Source organism: Gorilla gorilla, chromosome 9 (assembly GCF_029281585.2).
Source record: "Gorilla gorilla gorilla isolate KB3781 chromosome 9, NHGRI_mGorGor1-v2.1_pri, whole genome shotgun sequence".
Lineage (NCBI taxonomy): Eukaryota > Metazoa > Chordata > Mammalia > Primates > Hominidae > Gorilla > Gorilla gorilla.
The window spans coordinates 10,438,423-10,457,452 of record NC_073233.2 but is presented as its reverse complement, the minus strand read 5'-3'; the positions used below and the strand labels follow the sequence as shown (position 1 = coordinate 10,457,452).

Here is a 19,030-nt window from a genome sequence, read left to right as displayed (position 1 = left end):
CCTTGCAAATAATCCTTCACCCACCCCAAAAGGCCAGAATGCTGCCTCTTCTAACCATCTCATAGGATTCAAAGGAGGTCATAGATAGGTATTGCAGAGTTCAAACCAAAGTCTGTGGTGCGGCAGGAAGGGTGGGGTCTCTTTCAGAACTCTGCTGACGGAGAATGTAGGGAGGCATAGAAAGACAGGATGCTGGCCTTTAAAGAGCAATGGTTCAGAAGAGGTCTGGACTCCTGTGTGATCTTGGACAAGTCAAGTCATCTAAACTTGCTAGTCCTTAACGTTGGCCCAATGAAGATAATACCAATTCAATTTATCTTACAAGACTGTTTGGAGGATCAAATATGCTGGCAAAGCACTTGGAAATGTAGAAATTATTGTGGGAATGAAGATGATGAGGCCTGCCAAGCTGAAAGGCCTATGTACGGGCCGGTCGCAAGAGGCTTCTTTGCAAGGCTGAGTTATGGACATGCCACCGCACACTGGACATGCACACACACAGGCTAGTCTAGGAACTTGAGACCCTTTAAGGAGCTGGTGGTTGCTAAGACCATGAATCAATTCCAGATGCCACTCCTCCTGCTCTACAGACAAAAAGGTAGATATGGAGGTGCTCTCTCTGCCAATCCTGAATCCTCCTTCTGCCTTCCTAGAGGCCTGAGAACCTCAGCAAAAGCAGAGGAGAGAGCTAAGGGAAATGTTTAAACGTCTGCTAGCCAAAGGGGAAGAGTCATGAATGGAAAAGGAGACCACCATAGGACCTAGAAAGAAAGAGGCTGAGGGTCAGAAGTTAGGAAGGGTACCAGGCCCCTGAAACAGGCAAAAGCAGGGGGTTGGCTCATAGCTATTGTAGATTTAATTCTCAGTTGGAAGCAAATAACTAAGTAGCCACCCCATGGGCCAGTACCTTCCTGGACTCAGCAGGCAGCAGAGAACAATTCCAACTCAGCTTCCATTCTACAAATACTGTTTTAGCCACATATTCTAGTATTTACAAATATTCAGTCTCATATTTGGTTTCATATATCTGACACTGTCCTTGCTTCTAAACTTGTCCTTGTTTCTCTAAGCCCCAAGATGATCCTCTCCATATCTTGCCTTCTCCAAACACTATTATAAACCAATGAGCAAGGTGCCAAGGAAGTTCTGGGAAGCAATCACACTGAGAAAAAGCGTCCTCTAAGCTGAGGAAGTGAAGATTCTGGGATCCTACCCTCTCTAACACCAAGGAGGAGAAATCAGGAGGTTAGAGCCCTCCCAGCCTCACTTCTCCTGGACCAGACCCCTACTTCATCTTGATTCCTATCCATCTTTTTATTTATTTATTTATTGACAGGGTCTTGCTCTGTTGCCCAGGCTGGAGTGCAATGGCGCGATCTCGGCTCACTGCAGCCTTGACCTCCCAGGCTCAAGTGATCCTCCTATGTAGCTGGGACCACAGGCATGTGCCACCATGCCCAACTAAATTTTTGATTTTTTTTTTGTAGAGACAGGGTCTCACTTTGTTTCCCAGGCTGGTCTCAAACTCCTGGGCTTAAGCAGTCCTCCGCTCACGGCCTCCCAAAGTGCTAGGAGTACAGGTGTGAGTCACTGCACCCAGCCTGATTCCTGTCCTTCTATGCCTCCCTCATCAACTAAAAGTTGGGACTGCCAAAGCAAGATAAGAACCTGGGAGGAAGCCTAGGGAGATATAGGAGGGAAAAGGCCCAGTGAGGCAGGCTCACCTTCCCTCCCTGAATCACTGAGAACAATCAGGCCAGAGGTCCCTCCCCAAAGGCTGGGCTGCCTCGGACTCCCATCCCAAGCTACTGACCTTACTAGAGAGCCTGTTTGCCTTTAGAGATGATCCTCTGGTGCGTGGTGCAAAAGAAAATTAAGTAGTGAACAGGCCAGGTGGATACAGGTACCTCTCCGCCCTTCCTCCCCACTGCCCTCAGCTTAAACCTTGGAGCATGGAATTCACAGCATCCCTTAGTGTCCCCAACCCAATTTGATCCTCTCCATCTGTATTGGAAGGAGCAGTCTCCCTTCCTAGGCTTTTGGATGAAAATGAGAATGAGAATGGATATGAGTGGCTCTGCTGAGTAATAATCCTAGTAAGGGCAATCCCTTTGTGCAAGAGAAAGGAACAGCCCTCAAGCATAACTATCCAGAGGTTTAAGGGGCAGAGCTGAATAAATGGGTATCCAGAGTGAGATAGAACTAAAAAAAAGCAACAGAGTAAGCAGACTGCAGCCCAGAGGCCAGGACTGGGCTGTGGTCACCATTTCAGAGATGAGAAGTACTTCCAGAGGGGAAGGACTTTCTGAAGGTCTCCTAAGCTTGTTCCAGGCAAGGTCAAGGCTACTACCTCTGATTCTAGTCTACCATCTTGGGTAATTAGCAAGAAAAGTCTCTGCAGCTGCCAGACAAAGCTGTGGAAGAAAAACCTTTCACCAATTATTTTCCAGTACACTTTTTGAGACCTTGTGAAAAGACAAAAATATCCAATGGAGTATTCTGGAATGGAAAGCCAAGTTCTAATCTGTGCTCTGCTCTCAACTAGCTGTGAGACCTGGAGGGAATTACTTACCCTTTTAGAACCTTAACTTACTGTTCTTAAAATGTGTATTTTAATTCCTGCTCCACCTATAAACTCTTCTTGTCCAAAACCCCAAAACCTATGTCCACTATCTGGGTTCCCGAATTCCATGAAAGACGTTATGTCCATTCAGTCACTCAAGCTATAAACCTGAGTGTCATACTAGATCCTCCCTTTCCTTCACCACTGTAGCCAGTTACCAAATTTATCATGTCTTTTTATCCCAAGTCCTCATTACCTCCCCTAGTGGTCTACTGGAATGTTTTCCAAATTCCTGTAGTCTTCCACTTCCTTCCTTCACACAGCCACTAAAATGTTATTTCTAAAATGCAAATATGACTGATTCACTTTCTCTTAGAAACCCTTTTGTAGTTCTCCATCTCCTAACGGGTAGAGGCCAAAACCCTTCCCTTTCGGAGCCTTCGTCATTCTAGCCTCACCTGTTTCTCCTTCCCACCAACACATATCCAGTGTTCTAACCACAAATATATTGTATTCTCTGGAATCTCCATGTCTCTGCATACAGTGTTTCCTCTGCCTAGAATACTCCTTCTCCTTTCCCTTCACACAGGATGTTAGCACAAATTCATCTCTTTGGTGAAGCATTCCACCCAGGTACACACTGTTAGTCACTCCTTCCTCAACACCCCCATAGCACTTAATAAATTTTTCCATAATTATTTATGTATCTCTCTCAGACAAGATGGTAGTTCTTGATGGCTGGGATTGTATCTTACCACCAGTGAACCCCTATGCCCAGCAGAGCCTGGCACAGAGTAGGCATTAGTAAATGTTTGTTGAAGGAGTAAAGGAAGTGAGGGCCCAAGTGAGATAACTAATGTGAAAGTGCATAGTTTAGGCAAAAGTGCTATAGGGTCATGAGGGAAGAAAGTCGTTACTCATTTTTAGAGTCAGCAAACCCCAAACATAGAAGGGGAGAAAGTAGGCTGACCTTAAAAAGGAATCCCAGAGCTGGGAACAAACAGGATAAGAAGATTCCCCACTGCACACACCCCCAGAGTTGATCAAGCAGCAGCTGGCAGGCAGAAACCAAGGTAAAAGCAGCAGAAAGGGAAGGAAGGGAAGAAAGCAAAGAGAGACAGCTGATACCCCAAGCTCTCTGAATGCCCAGGCATCACAGCGGTGCTGTCAGAAGGGGGTGTGTCAGGGTAGGGCTCCATCTGGAGGAAATAGGAAGTGCTGTGGTGGTAATAAACAGGGTGGACATGGACGGTGGTGAAGGTGGTGGTGGTGGTGGTGGTAGTGGTGATGGTGGTGATGGAAGAGAAGCAAGAAGCAGCAGCAGAGGCAGATGGAGAGCTGGTCCCGTAGCCTTCAGAACTGAAAGACTGTCCAGATGAAAGGCTGCGCATTCGCCGCAGAGATACCCGGCTTGTCAAGAAGTGGCCAGCCTCGCCCTCTACCAACCTCTGAGATCCCAGGCCATGCTGTGGCTCCGTCAGGCGCTGCCGAACACTGCTCTGTAGGCTAGGGGCTGCAAGGAGAATAAAGAAAGTGTCAGGAGGGGCCAGGCCACTTTGGGCTGGCAGGTAAGGAGGTGCCCATGAATAAATGCTTGCTGGAGACCACCCTGGGCCTCTAATGCCAATCTGGAGAATGGGGCACCTCCTCCCAGAAACCTCCCACCAGGGGTCCTAAAAGGATGGGAAATTGAAGATGAAGTGCCCAGGTCAGTTTTAGTGGCAATTCCAATAGAAGGAGACCTATGGGCAATATCACTATAAAGGGAAGTGGCAAGGCAGTTAGTGGGTAGACACAAGCAAGGAAGGGTAGGATAGGGGCTTGGGATAAGGTCCGGGAGAGCACTAAGAACCAGCCTTTTCAGAAAGCCAACCTCAGGAAATAATTCACAGCGTAGACAAGGACTTATACATAAACATGTTCATCATTATTAATAATTAAATGAGAAGTAAACATAATTGTTTACTTTTTATTAATAGCTGTATGAAAGTAAACATAAATAATGAACAATGGGAAAATGATAACATATCCAGTTTCTGGGAGACTATAGAGCTATTAAAAATGATGCTTATAAAAAGACTTGAAGAAAATGGAAAAATGCCTATTAAAATGTTCAGAGGGGAAAAAGGATACAGAATTATAGGTACTAGCCTTGAGCTTTGGAATACCAAACACTAGAGGTTGAAACCAGGACTTTCACTTCTAGCTGTGACCTTGAGCAGCTGACTTCCCCATTTTAATTCCTAATTTCTAAAATCCTGCAGGGTTCTTCTGAGACTTCACAATAATGTCTTTAAGGCACCTGAAACAGGTCATGGCACTCAATAAGTGGCAGTGGCTATCATTATCTTAACCACATAAAAAATTTCACAGAAAAGAGTGATAGAGAAGGTGCTCAAATATGGTGGGACTATGGATGCTTTTTATGCTAATGTTCACTCTTTTTCGCTTTCCAATAAGCACATAAACAACAAAGAACCAGCTCTTGGATCAGGCTGCAAATCAGGGTCCTGGAGATAATGGCCACTATGCCCAGTGAAGGGATACATTGGGCACCAAGTAACTTAGGAATATGCTAGTGCATCCCCCCTTGGGCTCACTCCCAGCTAAAAGAGAGTGCAGATCTTTATTCTTTCTCCTCTACCCTGATAGATAAGCTTCCCTGCATTCTACCTAAAGATGAGAGAAAGGGCCAGGTTACAAGGGTGAGAGAAGCCTTGGAAGAGCCATCAGGGAGACAGCATAGTTCCATAGTGATGGAGAGTTCAGGAGGTAGGGCTTCTATGCTGGTAGCTTTCAAGGTATGAGAGGCTGAAGAGGATGAGGAAGTCTGGAATAGGGAGGGGAAGGGGGAGAAAGAAGGGGGAAGCTGGGAAGAAAAGGGAGAAACATGAAAAAGAGAAAAGAAAGGGGTCATTTGTCCTTCCCTCTTTCCCTCCCAGCCCACATGGAAGAAGGGCTACCAGGTTATCTGCATAGCTGCGCTAAAGGGAGAAGCCTAAGCCTTCCATTACCATGGGTGTTCTCTATTCAGCTCTTGCCAAGCAAGCTGATTCTTCTCACCCCCGAACCCCTCCCTGTAGTTAGTAGGGACAGTGCTGAGGGGATAGAGGGAGCAGGCAGGGGCGTGAAGCAGGCAGGAGAAGGGACCCATGGGGTAAGAGTGTTGATTTAGTCCCAAAAGTCAGAAAAACAAAATGCCCCAAAGGGGCTCCTCAAACCGGGGTATTTCCAGAGGGACTGATCATCCGAGCCGGCGGATGTAGAGCAGAGAGAGCGGTCACTGAACCTACGCCCCATCAGCCAGGCAGCATCTAGGGTCAACAGCCAGGCCAAAAGGAGAAGAGAATCTGATTTATGGAGGGCTTCGGCCTGCCATCAGTGTAATAAAGGAAGGGCTGGGGGCAGGGATTGGGTAGCTCAGAGCTAATTAAGGTCCCTCCCAGCCTGGAGAACACAGAAGCCTTCAGATCAGCAAGTCAGGATCAAGCTCTGCCTGTCAGTGATCGTGTCCTTGTTAAGCCTTTGATTAAAGGCCTAACGAGTTATCAGATTAGAAGAACAAAGAGGCTTGGCCAGGGGCAAAGTATTATTGATAAAATTACAAATAAATTCTGTCTCGAGTGGGAATCCAGCCTGATTAAAGAATCTGAAAGTAAGCCCCTAACCCAGACCCGGCCTTCTGCCCTCCCCCTGAACTGGCAGAATATGGGCCTAGGACAATAGCTTTACCATAAGGGCTATTCTACTTACTTAAAATAGCTTCTGATCCAAAGAAAAATTCAACTGTGGGCCAGTAAGGGAAAACTCCCTTCATTCACTGAAGAATTCCAGTGTTGTTCCTTTTGGCTCTGCTCTACTCAACTCTCATCACTTGCAGGGGAGAAAAGGGAGAGGGAAGATCCAGGACAGAGGAAGAGGGGGTAGGATCCAAGAGTCCAGGTGGAAAGCCAGACATGCTTGTGCAGGAGATCCCTCCTGGGCAAGAATGCCTTTCCAGCTTAGAGGATTTAGGACTATATCACTTTGAGGGACTATTTCTTTATAGGGCCTCTCACAAAAACACAAAAAGAAACATCATTCCATTCATCTACTTTAGCAATAAGAATAAGGAACAAAAATCAAAATAAATAAGTTCAATAAATAGAATAAATGCCATTTTTACATTGAAATTCACTAAAGGACCTATTTTTTATAAAGGTAGATAGAGTGGTAGTTAGGGACAATAAAGTGAAAAAGAAGGAAGGGAGACACACTTAGTACAATAGACCCAAAGGGGCACACAGAGCACACAACAAGGAAAGAACACCAAAAGGACAACTATAAAGAAATAACCTGAGTAAATTGTGCTTTATTGACCAAGGTCATGAGTTGAACTATCTTCCTGGGTATCTGCCCCATCTGCTGTTTAAGCACAACAGAGGCCACAGCCTTCTCAACCTGTACATCAAAGGCTCCTTCCTTCATCCCCCCAAAGAGGTCACCTACACTGCATGGACAAGGGAGACACAATCTCCTCATCCATGTCATCCACGTCGTCAGTCATGATGAAGTGAGCAGGGTTGGGGCGTGTACTGCCCATCCAGCTGGGGTCTATGTTGAGGGCAGCCACCAGTGAGTGGATGCCAGGGTTGTTGACAATCTGGAAGCCACAGAGGATCTCGATCTGTTGCCAGCGGTGCAGGCGCTCCCGCAATGCTGCTGTCACCTCGCTCAGTGCTTGCCTGAAGACAGAGGAAAGAGAACTGCAGGCATGGACTTGGTGTGAGCCCCAATAGGAATGAAGCCTCTTCTCAGAGGAACAAGTGTTGAGAATATGTGTGAATAAAACACACAATAAACTCAAACTTAAGAGCAAGGCGGGAGATAAATAAAGGCTGAGGCAGGAGACCAGAGCTGTCCCTCCACCAATGAGGAAATGGAATTGGTGTTGGAGGCCCTGTATGCCCTCAAATTCTGAGGATGATATGGACATTGCCAGAGTAGATAACTGGTGTTACTTACTTAGCTGTTAGAATTTTATGATCTACATCATCCAGGGAAGAGCTGTGGGCCACGTGGAAGGTGCCAAAGAGTGTGTTTCTCTTCTTTTTTATCTTCTCAGCCTGCAAAGATGAGGCCCCCAGCTCAAAAAGAGCAGGGATTCGAGATTGGAAGAAATGAGAAAGGCCTTCCCCTATGGCTGGGGCCCACTCCTCCTAGCACAACTTAGGCTGTACAAGGAAAGGGAAGAGAAAGAGGAAAAAGAGAAAGGCAGGCAAGGTAGAAGAAAAAGGAGGGGGACAAAATAGAGAAAGCAAGGGGAGAAGCAAAGGGGTCCTTGATAGCCCTTTTGCCCCAGGAGGACCTCTGTCCCCATGGCAGCCTGGGGCTGGCAGAGCTTTCCCTCTGCCTGCCTCCACTTGTTTCATCTTTCCCAGAAGACAGGCAGGAATGCCCCTACACCCTCATTCCCTCCTCCAGAAGCCTGAGGACACTGTCAGGAGCTGAATATTAGGAAAGAAACAGAACCCACCACCAGGATATCTCTTCACCCAATGGGAGGAACAGGGAGAGGGAGAGAAGAGGAAGATATGCAGGTAAAAAGGAGAAAAGAGGACAATAGAAGGGCTGTTCTCACCCCCTCCTTGGCCACCAGCAGCTGCTTCTCAGCATTTTGCTTCTTGATGTTGTAATATTGCACCTCCACCTCATGTGTCAGCTGCAGCCACTTCTGAAGGGCCTCTGGAGCATACCATGAGCTGTGAGATTCTAGCTCCTTCTCTGCTTTCCTCAAGGCCTCCCGAACCTGTGCAGCCAAAAGGATGTGAGTTCATTTACTGCTACTAAGACTCTCCAACATCTCTGTATGATGCTTCAGAACTCAGACTTCTTATCTGCTTTACAACTCTCCCAGGAAGGAGAAAAGGTAAGGATTATTTTCTGTATTTTATATAGAAGAAAGCAAGCTCAGCGAAGAAAATTAACCTACTCAAGGTCAACAGTGTCAACCAGAACCCAAATTGAGATGTTTCTGTTCCCAGACAAAGGCATTCTTTTCTATCACATCAGCTTACTTTCCTGGTCATGCAGCAAGTTCCAGCAGTCTTCCCTGATCTCTTCAGGAACAGGTCAGCTAGTGAATCATCTTCTTACCGAGAGTCAGGGTCTGTGCTTAGACTTCAAGACATCATAGTGTGACAGAAAAAGCACTGGTCAGGAATCTGAAAATCTGGTTCTGGTCCCTGGTCTGTCGCTTAACTGGTTGTGTGACCCTGTGCTTCCTAAATCGGCTCTTAATTCATTGTGAGGAAGGAGTTTCTCCCATGCAAATCCAAACTATCAGTGAAGGGGTGATCTCAGGAGAGAATGAGTTCCCTGTCATGGGAGTTATGTGAAGAGCTCATGTCAGAGAGACCTGAAAAATGATTGGTACTTCAGAAGGGCATTGTCCTGAATGCTCTCCAAAGTCTTCTCTAGCCCAGAGACTGTGTCTATGATTCTCTCAGGGAGTAGAGCAAGTGGGCTTTGAAAAGAACTCTGTAAAAGGTGGGAAGATAATGAGCATGTCCACACCTAACACAGGCATTGCCAACAGAAGCCAAGACATGAGAGGACCAATGTATAAGTAGAAATAACCGACTTCTCTGCAGGGAGCACACAATGAGGCAGTCACAAAGCACTAAAGTGTAAAAGACTTGAAAGTACATACAGACATTATGTACACCGAGTTTCTTGCTGTCTCATCCAAGCTACCAGCATAAGTGATCTCCAATTCTCCTACCTGAACAGAATCCCAGAGAAGACACATTGAAAGCAGTCTTATTATCCCCAGCTTCAGCCAATGAGGTAAACATCCCATAGCAAGCCTGAGGTCCTCTCCACAGCTAAGATAGGCCAGGAGGGCCTCAGCTAGGGACAGAACACCTTTATTCCTTTAAGAGGCAATGAGAGTGCCAATCTTCACTTGGTTTCTGTTCCCTGAAAAAAAAAAACTAAAAATAGCCCATTCCTGGTTTTATAGCTTCTAAATGAAGACTAGATACCTTGGAGACTAATACACCAAGTCTGAAAATTTATGATCAAGTTCTACATTAAAAGCAGTTTAAGGAATGGGATAAGCTAAGAAGGGAAGAATGGATGAAGAAGAGAAAAAAAGAGAGCAAACAGAAGCATGATAGTCAGGGAGGCATACAAAGGGGCAGGCCTACAAGGCTCAAAAACTGTTGGGAGCTAGGCACAGTGGCTCATGCCTCTAATCCCAGTAGTTTGGAAGGCCAAAGCAGGAGGATCACTTGAGCCCAGGAGTTCGAGAGCAGCCTGAGCAACACAGCGAGACCTCATCTTACAAAAAATTGTAAAACTAGCCTGGTGGGATGGTGTGCACCTGTGGTCCCAGCTACTCAGGAGGCTGAGGTGGGAGGATCGCTTGAGTCCAGGAGGTCAAGACTGCAGTGAGCCAAGATCGTGCTACCACACTCCAGCCTGGGCAATAGAGTAAGACACTATCTCAAAAAAAAAAAAAACTGGTTAAAGAGAGAAATAACTACAAAATAAGGAATAGGGAAGATGGAAGACAGACAGACAGAAAGAGACATATCATGCCATGCACAGTAATAAATGTCTGATGGGAAGACAAGAGATGGGCAAGTCAGAGTTCTTGTCCTTTTATTTTATGGCTGTGGTTCTCAACCTTGTCACATACTGTAAACACATGGGGAACTTTTTTACTTTGTTTTATTTTGAGACAGGGTCTCATTGTGTCGCCCAGGCTGGAGTGCAGTGGTGCAGTCTCAGCTCACTGCAACCTCTGCCTCCCGGGCTCAAGTGATCCTCCCTCCTCAGCCTCCCGAGTAGCTTTGGGACCACAGGTGTGCACCACCATGCCCAGCTAATTTTTGTATTTATTTATTTATTTATTTATTTATTGGTAGAGACGGGGTTTTGCCATGTTGCCCAGGCTGGTTTCAAACTCCTGGGCTCAAGCGATCTGCCTGCCCTTTGCCTCCCAAAGTGTAAGGATTACAGGCGTGAGCTACCATGCCTGGCCAGGAACTTAAAAAAACACAGATACCTGGGTCCCAACCTAGAGATAGTGATTTCATTTATCTGGGGGGGTTTGCCTGGGCATTAAAATAGGCTCTCCAAGTCATTCTAATATGCAGCCAAAGTTAATAAACACTTATCTATATGTTTTAAATAAAGTGTTATCACCTGACTTCCAGTTCCCAGTAGGATATGGTAGGTCACGGGAGAAAAACAATTCTGATCCAACACAACATCTGGAGAAAGCTGTATGCATTTTATGAAAATTGTGTTTTCAAAATTGTTTTTATTTTGAAAAATTTAGAAAATATGTTATTTGTGTTAACATCTAAGGGGTTTGATATAGTTATTTTTTTTTTTTTTTTTTTTTGAGATGGAGTCTTGCTCTGTCACCCAGGCTGGAGTGCAGTGATGTGATCTCGGCTCACTGCAACCTCTGCCTCCCAGGTTCAAGCGATTCTCCTGCCTGAGCCTCCCGAATAGCTGTGATTACAGGTGCCTGCCAACACACCTGGCTAATTCTTGTATTTTTAGTAGAGACGGGGTTTCACTATGTTGGCCAGCCTGGTCTCGAACTCCTGACCTCAGGTGATCTGCATGCCTCGGCCCCCCAAAGTGCTGGGATTACTTACAGACATGAGCCACCGTGCCCAGCCGGAGTCTTGCTCTGTCACCCAGGCTGGAGTGCAGTGGCGCGATCTCTCAGCTCACTGCAAGCTCCACCTCCCAGGTTCAAGCCATTCTCCTGCCTCAGCCTCCCAAGTAGCTGGGATTACAGACACCCGCCACCACGCCCGGCTAATTTTTTGTATTTTTAGTAGAGACGGGGTTTCACCGTGTTAGCCAGGATGATCTCGATCTCCTGACTTCATGATCCGCCCGCTTTGGCCTCCCAAAGTGCTGGGATTACAGGCGTGAGCACTGCACCTGGCTACATAGTTATTTTAAATGAATTAATAAATATTTTTTAATGTTCTCAGTTTTAATTTCTAATAGGTTAAATATCAACAGTATTACCCCCTATCAAAATGTTCTTTGAGGTCCTAAATAGTTTTTAAGAGTAAAGGGTCCTCGCTAAGTGTGGTGGCTCACGCCTGTAATCCCGGCACTTTGGGAGGCTGAGGTGGGCGGATCACCTGAGGTCAGAAGTTCAAGACCAGCCTGACCAACATGGTGAAACCCCTTCTCTACTAAAAATACAAAAATTAGCCAGGTGTGGTGGCAGGCACCTGTAATCCCAGCTTCTCGGGAGGCTGAGGCAGGAGGAGAATTGCTTGAACCTGGGAGGCAGAGGTTGCAGTGAGCCGAGATCGTGCCATTGCACTCCAGCATGGGCGACAAGAGCGAGACTCCGTCTTAAAAAAAAAAAAAAAAAAGTAGAGTCCTAAGAACAAAAAGTGTGAAAACCACTAGACTAGATAAACCAAAAGTCAGAGAGAAAAAAAGCCTTTCTAAGATGATTTGTCAATTGCCAGTCATTTTCTTCCTGGGAGACATTGATGATTTTAGGTGACAGCCGAAAATTGGGCTGGACCCATGTAGAAGATCTCCACTGGGGCACAAAGAAAACAGCCTACGAAGTGGCAGAACTGCATCTCTCACAGTCTTTCAGGGCTGAAGAGAAAGAAATTTAACAGCTTTCCATTTAAAAGTCAGGGAGGGACATACCTGAGAAACTGGGACAAATGAAAGCTACACCAAGTTTTACTAAAACTACAACCTAGTTCAAATGCAGCTTGATCTCTGATTGGCTTGAGGTGATCAGTTCCTTAATATACTTCACAAAAGAAAGGGGGAAAACTACCTGATGGAAGAGAAAATCATCTGGAGCCTCTGTTGTTTTTTTATACACACTGTCCAGCATGTAATAAAAATAAATTATTAGACATAAATGGCAAAAAATATGACTAATAATCAAGAGGAAAAATAAGCAGTCCCATAAATGATCCAGATGTAAGAATTATAAGACAAGGACTTTAAAATAATTATGATTGCTATGTTAAGAGAAATACAGGAAAAGATGGATACAATAGATAAAAGATAGAAATTCTGGACAGGGAACTAGAACCTATAAAGAGTAAAGTGGATATTCTAGAATTGAAAAATACATTGTCTGAGAGTAGGAACCCACTGGATGGGTTAAACAGCAGAATGCTTACAGTAGAATGCAGAATTAAAGAACTTAAAAGATAGATCAATAGAAAATAACCAAACCAAAGCACAGAAAAAAGAACAGAACTGAGCATAAGAGACGTGGAATACAGTTAAAAGATCTAACATAAATATTAGATTCTCAGAAGGAGAGGAGAGAATGGAGCAGAAGTATATTTTAAGAGACATATAAGTGCTAAAAAGAATGTATATTCTAGAGTTAGGCAAAGTGTTCTATATGTGTCAAGGAATTCAAATTTATTAACCATGTTTTTAAGTTTTTTATATCCTTATGGATGCTGTTGGTGGCTTATTGAGAGAAGCATATTAAAATCTCTAACTTTGATTATAAAATTTGTCTAGTATCATTTTAGTTCAGTCAATATTTGCTTTATATATTTTAGACTACATCATTAGATGTATCCAAATTAAGGGCTGTTATATATTAAATTGAATTCATCCACTTATAATTATGAAATATCTATTTTTGGAGTCCAGTAATACTTCTTGACCTAAAGTTTACTTTATATTAATGTAAATATTACATTTATATTAATATATAGCTACCCTTGCTTTATTTCACTTAGCAACTGCTTTAGGTCAATACTTCATGACCTAAATCCTATTTTATATTAATATAAATATTATATCAATATATAGCTACTCCTGCTTAATTTTGCTGCTTTATTTTGTAACATATATCTTTTCTCATCCTTTTCCTTTAACCTTTTTTTGTGTTCTTATATTTAAAATGTGTCTCTTATGAACAGCATATAATTGAGTTTTGGCATTAATCCAATCTGACAATCTTTGCCTTTTAACTGAATTGCTTAGTTGTTTTTTTATACAAACCAAGTCTCAACAAGTTTCAAAGGACTACACCCACACAGCATATGTTCTCTGATCATAGTGAAATTAAACTAGAAATCAGCAAAAGAAAAATAAGTTAAAAAGTCCTCACGTGTTTGAAAATCAAGCAATATACTAGATAACCATGTCCCAAAAAAGGAACCACAATAAAAATTAGAAAACTTTTTGACCTGAAAAATAAAAAAAAAAAAAAGAGATTCCTGAATGATCACCTTACTTGGGGGAAAAAAAAAAAAGATCCTTGACAGCCTACCTCATATCACATACAAAAGTTAATTTGAAATAATATCCCTAAATGTGAAAAGACAAACAATAAAGGTTCAGAAGAAAATTTAGGGAAATATCTTGGGGACAGGGAAGGATTTCTTGAACAAGAAACAAAAAGCAAAAAGCATCAATTTTTTTTTTTTTTGAGATGGAGTCTCACTCTGTCACCCAGGCTGGAGTGCAGTGGCACTATCTTGGCTCACTGCAACCTCCACCTCCCAAGCTCAAGCAATCCTCACTGCCTCAGCCTCCCAAGGAGCTGGGACTACAGATATGTGTCACCACACCCAGTTAATTTTTGTATTTTTAGTACAGACGGGCTTTTGCCATGTTGGCCAGGCCAGTCTCGAACTTCTGACCTCAAGTAATCTGCCCACCTCAGCCACCCAAAATGCTGCAATTACAGGCATGAGCCACGGCGCCTGACTGCATCAATCATTTTTAAAAACTGATTATATTACACTTCATTAAAATCAAGGGCTTCTGTTTATCAAAAGACAATATTAATAAAGCAAAAAAAAAGTCAAGACTGAGAGAAAATATTTTCTATATATGTGTATTTATATTGACAAAAGACTAATATCCAAAATATATAAATAATGCTTACAAATCAATAAGAAAAACACAAACAATCCAATTTTTAAAATGAGAAGAGATTCCCAAATCAAATGGCCAATAAATCTATAAAAAGGTGTTTAATAATATTAGGGAAATGAAAATTAAAATCACAAGATACTACTATATATTTACCAGAATGTTTAAAATTAAAATGCCTAAAAATACTGAGGTCATGGATCAACTAGAATTCTCTTACATTGTTGTGGCAGTATAGATTGGTACAATCATTTTGGAAAATTGTTTGACAGTTTCTAATAAAGCTAAATACATGAATATTATATGTCCAACAGAAATGAGGGCTTATGCCCACCAAGAGACATATGCAAGAAGGTTCATAGCAATATTATTCATAAAAGTCAACAAAACTGCAGACAACCCAAATGTTTATCAACAGAAGAGTGGATAAAGTATACTCATACAGTAGATTATTACTCAGCAATGGAAATAAACGAACTATCACTACATGCAACTTTGATGACTCTCATAGACATAATGTTGAGTGAAAGAAACAAAACACAAAAGAGTATATACTGTATAATGCCATTTATATGAAGTTCAAAATTAGACAAAACTAATCTGGTTTACAAGTTGTGACAGTAGTTAACTTTTGGATGAAATATTAATTGGGGTAGCAAAAGTGAGTTTCCTGGGGTGCTGAGAAGGTTCTGTCTCTTGATCTGGGTGGTAGTAACACAGGTACATGCATATGCAAAAGCTTGCCAGCTGTATACTTATGACTTGTACACTTTATGTAAATACCTCAAAAAAGGAACAAAATAACTGTTATCACCTATTATCCACTGTTCTTTGAAAATCATAGTGACTATTTTTATAATTTTCTTTTTTTCTTTCTTTCTTTTTTTGTTTTTTTTTTTTGAGACAGAGATTCACTCTTGTCGCCCAGGCTGCAGTGCAATGGCACAATCTCCACTCACTGCAACCTCCACCTCCGGGGTTCAGGCAATTCTCCTGCCTCAGCCTCCCAAGTAGCTGGGATTACAGGTGCCCGCCGCCACACCCGGCTAATTTTTTTGTATTTTTAATAGAGATGGGCTTTCACCATGTTGGCCAGGCTGATCTCGATCTCCTAACCTCAGGTGATCCACCTGCCTTGGCCTCCCAAAGTGCTAGAATTACAGGCATGAGCCACTGTGCCCGGGCCATAGTGACTATTTTTTACAACTTGAACTCTTATTGTTGGTAAGAGTCCAGAGACTCTAGAACATAGTCTTTGGATCATATTTCAAATTCCTCACACACGAAACTTTCTAGCCAGACCCTGGGCCCCTGCCCTTTACCCACCCGTCAAGGTGTCCAGGAATTTGTGGACTCTCCTACCTGCTCCAACTCCTCCTCAGCATATTTTTGGCGGCTCCGCTCATTCTCAGTACCCTCCCGCAGCTCCTTCAGCCGCTGGGCTTCCTGCTTAGCAAGGTTGATCTCATCTCGCAGCTTCTTTTCCAGATGGACCTTCTCCACCTCCACTGTGCGGTGCTCCTCCTGGGCCTTGTGCAGCCTGGGGGGGCAATGCAGGGAGCTGGAGGAGGCCAGGCAAGGGGGTGCCAGCCAACATGCCATGAGTCATGGCATCAAAGAGGAAAATGACAGCTCCAACTCTCAGCATATATTCTCCCTGCTCTGCTGTGTGTCTGGCTCTGAGCTAGCTCAAGGCCCATAGAAACCACAGTCATTACCTAATTCACACATTGACCATCATTTTGCTGCCAGTAACCAAGGCTATGAAGCCAGGCTCTCAGGCATCTGAATCCCTCCTTGAAACTGTCTCATACTAAAATCATAACAAGTACCAGTTTACAAGGTATTTCCCATTTGTCCTCCCAGCAGATAATGATATATTGGTATCATTATCAGCCTGGGACAGGCAGATACGGAGTCTTAGAGAGGGAAAGCAACTTGTAGGAAGAACTGAGGCTAGAATTCCAATCTGTGTGACTTCAAATGCCACAATTATTCCTCTTATGTAGTGGTATCTAGAAAGTTCAATGAATGTAGAATACCCTGCAAGCTGGACAAAAAGATCCAGGGAAAACCTAATGGCTGAGAAATGACTGGGGTGGTAGCAGAGGGGTGGATTAAGGAAGATGAGGAAGGAACTATTGAGCTAGACCTCTTGGACTCCTGAGCTTCTGTTCCCAGAAGCACAAAACAAATTAAATTTATGCCAAAGGACTCAGGAGAGTCCCCTGCTGCCCCCAGGCCCTGAGTTCCTTTCCTAAGTATCTTCCTTAGTGGATAAGATCTCAAGGGCGTGAGTTATAATGTAACTCTACCCTTGCACTGTCACACACATTCCCTCAGTTCACTGACAAAACCTTCCATCCAGCTAAACAAGCCTTCTCCCTTCTTCACTTCTTTCCTCCACACGGCTATCTATGTTAATACACTCATTCATTCATCTATTCATTCACCAAGTTCTTTCAAGTGCCTACTAAGTGCCAAGCCCTGTGCTAAGCCCTAAATACACAGCGATAAATCAGAAAGCTCTCCCTGCCACTGAGGAGCTCATGATTTACTCCAACAAAGACAAGTAAACAGATAACTGTATACAGTGTGACAAATTCTATAATACAAAGACATATATATATATATAAGATCTTGGGTCTGCCCAAAAGATGGAGTAATCAGCTCTGCCTGAAAGGACTCAGGGAAAGAAAGAGAGACTTGGACTACACCCAGAGCAAAGACTGAGAGTTTGCTAATCCCTTTGGAAGAGAAAACGGACTTTACTGTCTGGTCTTCCTTTCTAAGTAAAAACCACCAGGTTACCAGGGGACCAGATTAGGAAGGAGAAAGGATGGTGAAGAAGAGATAAGATATACAGCTTAGACTTGAGGTATAGAAAAGAAAGGATAGACTACAGAACAAGAAGGACCCCTAGAGAACACTGACCACTGAGATAATTAAGTAGATGAAACAAACAGAACTCAATCTGTTAAAAAAAAAAAAAAACCTCTAAGTCCAGAGCTATCAGTGGCGGAGACTTCAAAAGACATCATGGAACAAGCAAGGAGGTAAGAGGAGGAAATGTTAGGCTGCAAGCTTCCCGCAAATTGTAACCTGCCTAATTTGTCCCTGAAGAGAAAGGGAGTTGAACCCCCTGAAAATGAACACCAGATGGCGATATATGCATAGGTAAAGACAAATCAGAGGCGCCATTTCCTGCCATCTCCTTCCCTTGCTGCATATCCTCCTTTACTGTACTCTTCCATGACCCAACTATATAAAGTTACACCATTAAGGATTCACTTCTTCACTGAAATACTGTCCTTTATGAAAGCAGCCTCTTGAGAAAAGCCAATACTATGATATGTCTGTCCTTTATAATAATAGCGAGCTCCTTTAAAGTAGAATCAAGACTGACCCCCTTTCATAGTTCCAATAAGGTCTGTTAGAGATGGAGATCAATAATTATTGTTGGGTGTAGAAATGAGCAAATAAGTATACAATTAAGCACTGCCCCACTCCAAGGCAACAACAATTAGCACTGCAATTAGTCCTGGCTCTAAGCAGTTGTGTGACTATGAGCAAGTTTTGCCTGTTTTGGGAATCAAAATTCCTGCCTGCCTCAAATAATTATCTTGAAACTCAATGAAATCCTAACTGGACTGTATATGTAGAATTATATTTATTCACATAAATTATCAGGAACTCTGTAATAAAGCTCTGTGAAAGCTGGCATTGCAGGTCTGTTAATACAAGGAGGAACCAGGTGGCATGTGGGCTCAGAGGAGGATATATGTGTGCATGTGTGCAAGCCTATCTCTAGGGGGAAAAGGGGAGGGGTGTCTTTGTCTCTTTCTAAGTGCCACAGTGGTCATTTAGCTCTGAAAGCTTTAGGGAGCAGGGAGTGCTGGGAGCTTAGTTTTATCCCCAAACTTGGAATGTCTCCTGCCTAGATTCTTTTGCCTTTGGAATGGAAACAGTACATGTTTTTCAAACAAATGAGGTATGGGGACTGCTCAGACAGCAGCAGTTAGCTCCTAATTGGCAAAGGGCCCAAGAACAAGGGGCCCAGCAAAGTAGCCAAGAATCAGCTTAGAGATCAGACCCCTCTTGCTCCCTAGAAGCCCAGCCCATGGAAATAAATCCAATAAGTCTGCTACCTCAGTGAAGGCAGCACCCTGGAGTGTCAAAATTCCTAGTTCACTACTTACTGATATATGACCCTGAACAAAGCACTTACCCTCTCTGATCCTTCATTTCCCCAACTCTAATAGTACCTACTTCAAAGGGCCACAGTGATTAAAAGCAATAATGCATTTAAGTATTTAACAATACCTGGCTCACAAGAAGTCTTCTCCCTACCCCTCCAAATTAAATAGTGTTTACCATTTAAAAATAACACAATGGCTGGGCACAGTGGCTCAGGCCTGTAATCCCAGCACTTTGGGAGGCTGAGGTAGACCTCTTGAGTCCAGGAGTTCAGGAAAAGCCTGGGCAACACAGCAAGACCCCTGTCTCTACAAAAAATAAAAAAATTAGCCAGGCATGGTGGCATGCACCCAGCTACACAGG

General features: G+C 43.5%; 1 protein-coding gene across 5 annotated transcripts in view; it reads right to left on the bottom strand.

Moving 5' to 3' along the window:
* Nucleotides 1-19,030, bottom strand: part of STIM1 (stromal interaction molecule 1) — a 238,412-nt gene that overhangs the window by 2,657 nt on the left and 216,725 nt on the right. Inside the window, exons 7-13 of one of the 5 annotated variants that reach the window (XM_019036629.4) lie at nt 15,833-16,010; nt 8,184-8,351; nt 7,568-7,668; nt 7,052-7,287; nt 5,785-5,877; nt 4,010-4,076; nt 1,814-1,850 (exon numbers count right to left, since the gene is read on the bottom strand). In XM_019036629.4, the coding sequence (XP_018892174.1) occupies nt 1,814-1,850; nt 4,010-4,076; nt 5,785-5,877; nt 7,052-7,287; nt 7,568-7,668; nt 8,184-8,351; nt 15,833-16,010 (880 nt within the window). Of the gene's footprint in view, nt 1-1,813; nt 1,851-4,009; nt 4,077-5,784; nt 5,878-7,051; nt 7,288-7,567; nt 7,669-8,183; nt 8,352-14,416; nt 15,254-15,832; nt 16,011-19,030 lie in introns of those variants that run through there. The other 4 variants (XM_019036628.4, XM_019036630.4, XM_004050497.5 and 1 more) reach the window with 4 other exon arrangements.